Source organism: Azolla caroliniana, unplaced genomic scaffold (assembly GCF_043228905.1).
Source record: "Azolla caroliniana isolate FFs.n. ecotype wild unplaced genomic scaffold, voAzoCaro1.0.p SCAF_16, whole genome shotgun sequence".
NCBI classification, from domain to species: domain Eukaryota; kingdom Viridiplantae; phylum Streptophyta; class Polypodiopsida; order Salviniales; family Salviniaceae; genus Azolla; species Azolla caroliniana.
In genome coordinates, this window is record NW_028230451.1 from 16344854 (window position 1) to 16356762 (window position 11909).

General features: G+C 38.9%; 1 protein-coding gene across 2 annotated transcripts; it reads left to right on the forward strand.

The window, feature by feature from the left end:
- The first annotated feature begins 6508 nt into the window (after positions 1-6508).
- On the forward strand, positions 6509-8619 carry LOC147854083 (auxin-induced protein PCNT115-like). Of its 2 annotated transcripts, XM_087332108.1 has the most exons (6): positions 6509-6849; positions 6938-7138; positions 7491-7663; positions 7761-7863; positions 7955-8329; positions 8371-8619. In XM_087332108.1, exons 1-5 carry the CDS (start codon positions 6625-6627, stop codon positions 8294-8296), a joined length of 1044 nt encoding a protein of 347 aa, XP_087188234.1. In that variant the 5' UTR covers positions 6509-6624; the 3' UTR covers positions 8297-8329; positions 8371-8619. The 2 variants fall into 2 exon arrangements, with proteins under 2 accessions (XP_087188234.1, XP_087188233.1); XM_087332107.1 differs by having other exon boundaries at positions 6513-6849; positions 7955-8619.
- The last annotated feature ends 3290 nt before the right edge of the window (positions 8620-11909 follow it).

Here is an 11909-nt window from a genome sequence, read left to right on the forward strand (position 1 = left end):
GAAATGTTAGTAGATTCTGATTCCAATTCTGCTTGATGTTAGCAGTCTTTAACCATGGCCGACCTAATAGTAAGGCATATGCCCCAGGAGCTTCCAAATGAAGTATTACTGTCGAAATTCGGAAACTATGACCACGTAATACTACGTCTAGTTGTCGGAGTAAGCCAATCGGTCTTACCGTACTGGTATCCGCCATTCGGAGCCAAAATGGGCAAGCTTCCCATTTAGTAATACCCAACCTATCACATGTCGTCTTATTAATGGCATTCACTCCAAAGCCACCATCAACAATCACATTTTCGATTTCTTGGGCATGAATGATCACTTTAATCGATGGATTTTGCTCATCCATGATCGAAGGACTGTTACTTGGCTAACTATAATGCACCGATACTTGTTCCGACCCTTTTTGGGCAATCAATGTCGGTAAACCTAGGAACTAATTTGAGTAATCCGGTCAGTGGTAATGATACTTGGCAATCTGCCAAGATCTTCCAAGTTTCCTCTTGTTCCGGTACAGTTATTGCTCATGGTAATTCGGTATTTTGTTTAAGTTCATTGTCTTGCAGCATCTGATTTATGTTACTTTGATTTGCTTCCTCGACCCATTCCTTGGTTGCTTTTCGGACTGCTTCCTGAATTTCCCACTCAGATTGTTTACTTTTACTCCTATTGGTTACTTGTTGTATTTCGGGTATAACCATATTAACAGTCGGACCTTTACCTTTAGCTGGACACTGATTGGCATAATGACCTGTTTGACGGCAAATATAGCAAGTAGGAACAAATGTTCCACTTCCCTCACCTTGCACAAATTGATTATTACTATTCCCTTCATTGTGCATAAACTGATGACCATCATTTCCATTAGAATTTGGCGTTTGCTGAAATTGTCCTGATGCTTTCGGCTTGTAGAATTTCTTATTTTTATACCGATTCTTCTTAAATTGTCCTCCATTTTGTTGTTGCTGATTCATATTCTATGCTGCCAAGAATTCTTGATTTTGTTGAAAATCTTGATTGTGCGCAAAATTATTTTGCTGAAAAGCTTGATTATTTTCCTTAAAAGCTTGATTTTGCTGCATATTATTTTGTTGAAAGGTCTGATTACTTTGTTGAAAAGCTTGATTCGGCTGAATATTATTTTGCTGAAATGGATGATTTTGTTGAAAAGCTTGATTCGGCTTAATATTATTTTGCTGAAACGCTTGATTTTGTTGAAAATTATTTTGTTGATTCTATGGAAAACTATTATGTTGGTACCCATTATTGAACAAATTCTGATTATTTTGGTACCCGTTTTCCGCAAAAATTTGCCTTATCGGAGCCGTCGTTTTATTGAGCAAGTTATACTCACATTGCTCGACCGAATGAAGTTTAGAATGACGTATTGTACAGTGTGTTCGTAAACTACATTCAATCGCCGAATGCCCCATATTTAAACAAGTAGTGCACTGAACTGCTTGTCGAAATTGTAACTCCTCCATCATTGGCAATGTACAATTTAGTGTTGACATATCCATACTCCGTACATTGATCGATGGTCGGCCCATAGCGATTGCCTTATCAATCACTTGCTCAATATTCTGATTCCGGAAATCGAACACCTTCAGTGTTGTTCGTAATGGTCTCCGAATTGTTTCAAGGAATACATCCTTCAATTCGTTGTTCGGAATGGGCCTGGAAATTTGTAGTTGTAAATTCTGAAAACGGATCACAAATTGAGACACTGTTTCATGCTGCTCTTGATACAACGCATAAATTGCGCTATTAAATCTTTTTGAGGTATTTGACGATGAAATAACTACAGAAATTTGTTGGTCAATTGGTCGAAAGTTTCGAACCCACAAAGACCATTCTGCGCAAACCAATTAGCGGAATAACAATCCAATGACAAAACGAACTCAACAATCTTAGACTTATCTTCGGCTGCCGCTGACAGTCTCTGAGCTCCATGGTTAATCTCCCATGTTGTCAAGAAATCCCTAACATGCGCTTTTGCATCAACTCCCTCACGGAACTTAGAATACGGATAAGGCATATCGTCCTCAACCCAGATATCGTAAAATGATACCTCTTCCGACTTATTTTCGTCTAAAGACTGATTATCAGTTAAATCAAGAAGTGCAGACCACCTTCTACTTGTTTCCGGTTGTAATTCTGGAGCCGACTCTTTCTCTAGTGCCTTCGTAACAGAACGTGTACGAGGACGTTTACAACCGACTAGTGTATCCGGGTCAGATGACATCCATTCCTCTTGTTCTCTGCCAAGTGCATATGTAACTGGGCATGCCAAAATTATACTATGTTGTTCAGTCGACACTAGCTGTTTACCGACACATTACAAGACGAACATTCGTACCGAACGTTCTATCAAGAAGTTGTAGTTAGATGAATAGATACGAATGGGTTGTAAACTTATCGATGATATGAACACCGAGATCGTTACATAGATATTATAGCTTAGATAGAAGGAAATAAATAATGAGCCAAGACGATTAGGATACAGATTCGTACACATATTCGTACACCAAGATTTCCTAACTAAACTTTCTATTACTAAATAAACGATAGATTTTACAATGCCTTCGGTTCCTTTTATAGGTAACCCGAAGGACTTTACTCATCAAGAAATCCTATTGTCTATACTTATCAAGAATTACAAAACTTCATAACTAACTATCTCCTATTCGGTTGTCTACTGAGTCATCGATCCGAACTGTCAATCCAACTCCGACTCCGACTCCGACGCATCCATACTTGTCTGGGTAACAATAGCAATGCCTATGCAGAAGTAGTGAAAGACGCAAATTGGCGTGCTACGATGGAGGAAATATGGGCACTTGATGCCAATGGCACATGGGACCTAGTTGACCTACCCCAAAAGTGTAAACCGATCAGTTGTAAGTGGGTATATAAGGTAAAGTGCAATGTTGACACTTCAGTCAACCGGTACAAAGCGAAGGGATACGCACAGACCCACAGAATCAACTACGACGAGACCTTCGCTCCGGTAGTGAAGATGATGACGGTTCGTGTGGTGCTAGCGGTTGCTGCAACAAGGAGATGGCATCTTTATCAGATGGATGTGAAGAATGTGTTTCTCCAAGGTGACTTGGGGGACCTTGAAGAATGTGTTTCTTCAAGCCGGATACTCTAGTACGTTAACAGCACTAAGGATAAGGGACTATTATACCAATGCGGTATAGCTGAAAAGCTAGAAAAATATACAGATGCCGATTGGGGTGGTGATGCATCGAATCACCGGTCCACCCCCATTTATATGTTTTCTCTTGATAGCGCAGCGGTTGTTGTGTGGAGCATCAAAAAGCAGCCAATAGTGGCTCTATTGAGCATTCAGGCTGAATATCGAGGCACTACTATTGCCACCTGTGAGCCATCTAGCTTCGACGGCAACTGCAAGATCTCCGAATCGAGGTACCAACCCCAACCCTGATCTATTGCGACAACGTAAGCAGCATACAACTAGCTAAGAACCCCGTATACCATGCTCGGACAAAGCACACACAAGTGTATTATCACTTTGTCCGTGAGTGGGTCATGAGCGGTGAAGTGAAAGTTTGGTACGTTCAAACGGATCGGCAAGTTGCCGACATCTTCCCCAAGCCACTAGGATTGGAAAGTTGCAACACTTTTCCAAGATGCTCGGCATTTAGCATCTCGACGTGCCGCAGTTGAGGGGGAGAACAGATACAGGTAATGGCGCTGGATAAGGAGCCAGAGAGGAAGGAAGAACCAAGCTAGGGGGAGATAAGAAGAAAAAGGAAGCCAAGTCGACTGAAAGAGTTGACACATCCGAACAAGTCAGAGGAAGCGGCGGCAGCGATAGAGTCAAGAAGGGCAGAGCCGACGGAAAGAAGAAGGCCAAGACCCAAACATGGTCTGATGTTGTGAAGGGCTTGAAAACGGAAGATGAGTTGGAGACTACCAACTCGGACAAGAGTTGGAACGAATCGAAGGCAAGCGATTCCGTTCAACAATTTGATTAAGAAGAACCAGAACAATTGAAGGCCAAACAGATGTGATGGCAGCAGAAGTCGACACCGATATGAAGGAAACGACGGGTTGACAAACACCGGAGTCGTGACAGCGAGGAAGCTGAGATGGGCCTGTTAAGTAGACAAGCCGACCAAGGAGGTCGAGGAGCACAAAACTGAACAGGTCGCGAGAAACAGGAGCAAGGCGAGAGGATGCCATAAGGAGCCGGAGGAAAAGACCGGCTACCACAATCACTGACACCATGATCCGACCTCAAGTTGAGCTTGAAGGGGAGTATTGAGCAAACAAGCTCAACTAGATCCGGATCGGTTGTACAAATCTTGAGCCGGATTGGTGTCCGAATGATATCCAGAACGAAGAGTCGAATGGGAGAGCCAGACTCAAGTGTTAACCGGAAGGCTATTAGGGGCCTACGCTTCTAGACTACTAAGAAGTCATTGTCTTCGTAATTAGTGCCAACCGTATGAGCATTGAAGTACATACTTCTGTCAGTCCTTTTTTAAGGACTTGTATAAATAGTGATGTGGAAGCATGTTGTATGTACAAAGTGTTATTTTTTGAATATAGAGTTTATGTTCTACTCTCTCTATCTCTCCCGTGTACACTGTGTGTTCACGAGGTTCTATTTAACCTGCATCTGTGTTCTATTGCTATCGGGTTGAGCCGGTTTTTCATAAGCTTCCACACGTTAACATTTACATATAGAAATCTATATGGATGAGGGTGAGGGTGAGGGTGAGGGAAAATGAAGGAAAAATAAATCACGAAGTTTGAGTATAAGTAAAACTTATTTGATGGCTAATACACATTGATCCTTTGCATGGCATGATTATGATATTCTATACATTACAATTTATGCTTCTCTTGTTAATTCTTTGTTTTGGGTTTGATCTATACTCTTAGGGTATAAAATAATACTACATCCTTGTGTGACCCTATCAATGGAAGATAATTTCAGTCTCTTCCATTAATAATTTCTTTTTTCTTAAATTTAAAAAATGATGTTTCATTTGTGGAAACTTTCAAACTCCATTGTACAATGTTGTAGGTCACTTCTAACATTGTTGAAATGATTAAATATCATATTGATACAACTATCATGATAAAGCCACAAATGTCACAAACATAAACATTTAATGGGGTATTGTGGCAAAGTTGGAGGTCTTGTCATAACTCATGGGCTCTCAAATGACAAAAAGGTCAAAAGTTCAAATTATTTTTTGTAAAGATGATATAAATGCCTCCTAACAAGAAAGCGAATAGTTGAGAATTTGGAATGATCAAAATCAATATCCATAAAAGATATGAAGAATGAAGATATATTATTTCAATTTGTTAGAATACATTGTTGTCTAGACTCCAAACTAAAGGTGCAAGTTCAAATCTCATTTAAGACCAAAAATATCATATGCATGCACGTCGAACCAAGTCCCCTCCATAGATATGAATACAAATACAAATTCAACTAATGGACAAGAAAGCTCCAAAGTCTTATAAAAGGTCTAAGCTAGTGTTTTTAGGTTCTTTTTTTTCCATTAGTGGGTGGTTTGAGTTTTTGCTTTCTTGGGAATCTTGGGGCTCAAGGATGGAGGAAATTTAGAGTTAGAAAGTTTACTTTGGACTTGTGAGTTTTTATAATTTATGAAGGTATGAGTTGTTAGAGAAGATTAATCCGATGAGATGTGATTGAAATACAAACACATGTCTCCTCCTAACTCACCCTTGAACACTAGATTCATAGCTATGGGTCCCTACAACCACTCTTTATCTTTCTTGCGCAATAGGGACAATTTTCCTTTTGACATTATCAAATAGGAAACCGGTAATTGTGTTCAATTTGGGATGTGGACCGACCAACTTTGAACCACTTTTAATGGCATGTGCGCAGAATGAGGATCATGTTCATGATTTTGAAATACAAATTGTGACAAAAAAATTTACAAAGTTAGGATATCTACAAGCTCTATGTTTCTAGTGAAGAGACTCCAATCTAAAGCGAGGTAGAGTCAAGGGTAGGGTAGAGGCAAGGGAAGGCCATTTATCTCCAAGGGTAGGGTAGAAGCAATGGAAGGCCATTAAACCCTACGACATTTAATGCCTAAGTGAGACTTTATGTGATCCAAAATACCTAATGAAAATCATATATACTCAATGGCACTATCTCCATTGTGTGCGTTCATGGAAGAGAAGTTACATTTTCACGAGTACTTCGCAATATATTTTTGTGCACATGAACATGGACAATATGAGAATTCATGTGCTATAATAACGATAAACTCATCTTGATTGCAACATAATGTCAACAAGAATGTGTAACATATATGTAGGTCAATATAACGTTCTTCATTTTCATTAAAATTCCATTCATTCCATCCAAGATGGAGAAATTTTGGTTTATGAAAACAGTTTTGAAGGTTCTCTCTAAACTCTTAGAGAAACAAATTTGTGTTTCCTTGTGTTCCAAGTATTTGTGTTTGTCATTGTTTGACTGGCTAGTTGCATTTACTCGACAGGTGGCGATGGAATATATAGTTGTGAGTTGGGATCGATTGTTCCAAACAAATACGAAGATTGGTAGAGTGATCGGTTACTGTAGCAGCAACTATGGCGTTGTCAGATGTGGAGGTGGGCAGAGTGAAGATTGGTTCCCAAGGTCTGGAGGTCTCGGAACAGGGACTGGGCTGCATGGGCATGTCCGCCTTCTATGGACCCCCAAAGCCTGAGCATGAGATGATTGAACTTATCCACCATGCCATCGACTCTGGCATCACATTCCTGGACACATCTGATCTGTATGGACCTTTCCACAATGAGATTCTTCTGGGCAAGGTGGGTAGCTTGCTCTTATATCTTTCTCTTCATTACCATATCCAGTTTCTGGCTGTTTTTTAGGTTTAACCGTTTGTTATCGTAGTAGGCTTTAAAAGGAAGAAGGCACAAAGTTCAACTTGCAACAAAATTTGGGGTCGTCATTGAGGATAATGGAAAGATCGTGGTGCGAGGAGATCCCGCATATGTGCATTCGGCTTGTGAGGCGAGCCTACAAAGGCTCGATGTGGATTTCATCGACCTTTACTATCAGCATCGCATTGACACAACCGTGCCAATTGAAGTCACCGTAAGAAAGAAATCTGTTTACTCGATGATAGAATTCTTCCATTTCAATCCATCTTTTTCATAGGCTCAATAGGTGTAAACTGATCTTTGTTGCCATACACATACACTTACAACATATACCTATATCTATAGATCTAGATATAATACAACATATACCTGTAAGTATGGATATAGATATTAGTACAGGTGTAATTCTAGATATACAACTACGACTACATGTACATATACATATGCATGTGCATGTGCATATACATATATACATCTACATATTCATGTGCATATGCATGTGTCTTTATTAATATCAGGGTATATGTTGCTCACTATTGTATGCAAACGTTATATATATGAACCAGGTTGGGGAAATGAAGAGGCTGGTAGAGGAAGGCAAGGTTAAGTATCTTGGGCTTTCTGAGGCTTCTGCATCGACCATTCGAAGAGCCCACGCTGTGCATCCCATCACTGCTGTTCAGCTTGAGTGGTCCTTGTGGTCTCGTGATGCAGAAAAAGACATCATACCCACTTGTCGGTATGTCCTCCCTGACTCTGTTCTTTCCATCATGAATGCATGAATTTCTTATATGTGTGTCACTGACAAAAAGGTTTCTCTTTATGTCAATCACTAGAGAATTGGGTATTGGCATTGTAGCTTACAGCCCCTTAGGTCGAGGTTTCTTTTCCCTTGGAGCGAAACTTCTAGAGGGTCTTAATGACACAGATTTCCGAAAGGTAGCCTCTTTGCAATGCAATATAATAGCTAAAACCCAAAATGTATCCTACATAGGGATTTCTAATGCATTAGATTTGTGTTGAAGTGAAGGTTGGGCAGCCGAGGTTAGCCGGACAAAATTTAGACAAGAATGAAAAGCTATTCCTGGCATTACGTGAGATTGCATTGAGAAAGGGTTGCACCACGGGTCAACTCGCTCTTGCATGGGTTCAACATCAAGGAGATGATGTTGTAGCCATCCCTGGCACTACCAAGCTCAAAAACTTTGATGAGAATGTGGGATCACTGCAAGTCAAGCTCAGTAAAGAAGATATCATTGAGATCGAGGCGCTCTTTGATGCTGATGCCATAGCTGGAGACAGAAATAGTCAAATCAATATGACTTTCATGAATTCTGACACACCTCCTCTTTCTTCTTGGCAAGCCCCATAGCTTGGGACAATGTTTCTTGCACATGGTTCATTTGTACATCTTCCGCAAATCATTATGAGCCCATTGCATTGGAGCCCAGTTTACCTCAATAATGGTGAAATTTCTTCTACGATTAGTTCATCACAAAGTTAAACGGAGGGCACAATAATACAACACCACTGTGTTGGGTACATTGTAGACTAACCATAAGTTTCGATTAGCTCATCACAATGTTAACGGAGGGCACGATAATACAACACAACTGTGTTGGGTACTCTGTAGAGTAACTATAACATTTTAAATGTTTCTGTATTATGGATAGATATTTCAGTAATTTCTTAAAACTGTGTGTGGTTATTAGTTAAGTACTTTGCTCTATTTTCCTTCAGTTTAGTTTTCATGAAAAAATAAATCATGAAGTTTGAGTATAAGTAGAACTTATGTGATGGCTAATATACATTGATGATTGGCATGGTGTGGTCATCATAAATTATTGCAATGAATACAAGGTCCCAATAGTGAGGGAGTTTATGTTTAGGACATGGATAATAAATAATGAAAATAATAATGGATTTATTTCTCAACAATTTAATAAGATTGTTGGGCTTGAAAGTGTTGATTTCTTGTTATCGAATCATACTGCATTTTGAAGGATCATCCAAGTGGTTGACTAAGAAAGTTATGTGGTGAATGATTGTGTTATATTCATCCCAACTATCTTATATTTTGCCAAACATAATTCAATTGTTGTCACTCACCGTTTGCATTATTAAGGGGGCAATCATAGCTCAATCTAAATTGCAAACTTAGATGATTTGAAAGATACTCCTTCAAATGTGTTAACATATGATACTTCACATACTCATAAAACGATTATGCGTATTTTGTGTGTGTATATGTCTATATATATATATATATACACACACACATGCAAAATACATATATATAAGACAGAGATAATATACATATTTCTTTGGTTCATCAACTACTTGCCCATGTATGTAAATCACCTCATCATATTTCGAAAAGTCAAATTGCTCAAGGTTTGGTCTTTTGTGAATTTGAACTATTGAAAATATTAATGATGAAATCATAACATGCTGTAGAACTTATTGTCAAATCTATTAAGTTTAGGTAATAATAATTCATATAAGCTATTTTACAAGCAATGGCACATTCTAAATTAACTTGCAATAATTTCTGAAATAGCCTTTGCATTTGTGGAAGTGATGAAACTCCACTAAACAATTTTGTAAATCACTTCAGAAGTTGTTGAAATGATTAAATCTCTTATTAATACAACTGACATCACAAGGACTTGGGTAAATTGAGTCAGAAACCCGTTAATGTCAGAAAGATAAACATTTAATTGGGTGTGTGGGAAGGTTGGAGTTCATGTCATGGGCTGAAAGGGACTAAAGAGTCAAAAATTCAAACTATTCTATTTACATAATGATATAGATGCCTCCTAACTAGAAAGAAAATAGTTGAGAATCAACAATGATAATAAAAATTAATATGCATAAAGAGATATGAAGAATGGAAAGATATTATTTCAAATTGTTAAGAGTAAATGGTTGTTCGAACTAAAGATGGAGGTCCAAATCTCACTTAAGACCAAAAATACGATATAGCAGCCATGATGTTAAAACAAACTACACACATTGAACCAAGTCTTGTGCATAAATATGAATGCAAACACAAAGTTAAGTGATAGACAAGAAAGCTCCAAACTCTTATAAAAGATCTAGGCTAGGTTTTTTAGGTTCATTTTTTCCCATTGGTGAGCACTAAGTGATTTGAGTTTTTGCTTTTGTGGGAATCATGGAGCTCAAGGATAGAGGAAATGAAGAGTTGGGGTTCCAACTGTCTACTTTGAAGTCATGAGATTTTTGAAATTATGAGGGTGTAAGCAGTTAGAGGAGATTAATCCAATGAGACCTGATCGAAATATGAACCCATCGACTTTGATGCCTTTTTCTAACTCACCTTCAACCACCATCATAACTACGAGTCCCTACCACCACTCATCATCTTTCTTAGCAATCAGGGTGGATATTTCTTTCTACATTGTCAAAGTAAGAAATCCTCTCTTGCGTTCAATTTGGAATGTGGATCAACCTTGTAATTTATGTGACATTGCACCACTTCGAATGGCATGAGCGCATAACTAAGGTCACATCTTTGATTCCGAAATATAAGTTATGACAAGAATTTACATGTTAGGATGTTTGCAAGCTCCATGTTTCTCGTGTTGAGACTTGAATTCAAAGCGATGGTGGAGCCAAGCCATTCTAGTCATCCTCAAAAAAAGCATGTGGTCGGAAGCTAATATTCTAGACAGATTACGAAAGGGAGGTCTTGAGAGTGAGATTTCCCTTGTAAAAAGCCACCATGGATGTGATGGGAATATGGATCTGAATCAACATGATTTTAACTTCAAACACAATTAACACTAGATGAAACCACAAGATGAAATGAGAGTACACCAAAATTTTAACGTGGAAAACCCAAAATAGGGAAAAACCAAGGGAGCCGTAGGTTTCAAACAACTTCACTATAATTTGGATTACAATGAAATATGACCTCACTAGAGGGGTGTATCAACCTCAAGGCAACAGTCTTGGCAACCGTCTTGGCTACTCTCTTCACGCTATTGGGTGGACAAGACAACAAAGGTTACAACTAAGTATAGTCTCTCTAGTTTTGAGCTAGAGGAAATGAACTAACCTCAAGGCAACAACCTTGGCTACTCTCTTCACCCTATTGGGTGGACAAGACAACAAAGATTACAACTAAGTATAGTCTCTCTAGTTTTGAGCTAGAGGAAATGAGCTAGCCTCAAGGCTACAACCTTGGCTACTATCTTCACCCTAGTGGGTGGATAAATCAACAGAAAGTAGAAAGAAGAAGGGGAAAAACAAAGAACGAAGGAACCTGATATGAATGATAGAAGAGGCAGGTCACAAACAGTTCCTCGCATATCTCTTCTCTTCTGCAAAGCGCCCTTGCTCTTGCTCTGGTACTCGGGCATAGTGTCTCATCGTTTGTTGTTTTTCTCTCTTTGTTCTCTCACTTCTCTGTGTATACCATTGTCTCTATCTGTGTTGTCTCTGTATTCAAAGTTATCTCTGTTTTCTCTCTTTCACTCGGTGTCTCAATCTTTGAGTTCTATCATTATTTTCTCAGTGCTCTATTTCGTTTCTTATATGCTCTTTTTCAGCTCTCTGTCATGCTGTTTTGTGTTTGCCCCTCTTCCTTCAGGCTTGTAGAGTAACGTCTCTTTTCGTATTTGTTTTCACACCTGAACATACAGAAAAAAACACATCAAAACAACATAATAAAACATACATACATACATGTCCACATGTATGTGTATATATTTGTAAATGGGTATATGTTAATATACTTAATTATAACTTTTCCCTTTTTCAGCCAAATCGGCACTCAACCGAATCGGCGCTTAGCTTGTAAGTGGCTGTCAACTGTCTCTCAATTTCATGTTGATTCTCAACCAGCTGTAAGTCGGCTCTCGACCTCAACCAGTTGTGGGCTCCACTTGAGTGGATAGACCCAACAGGATGGCCATCGTTTCATGCTGCAAACCACGCGAATGAAGGGTTACTCAAGAGCA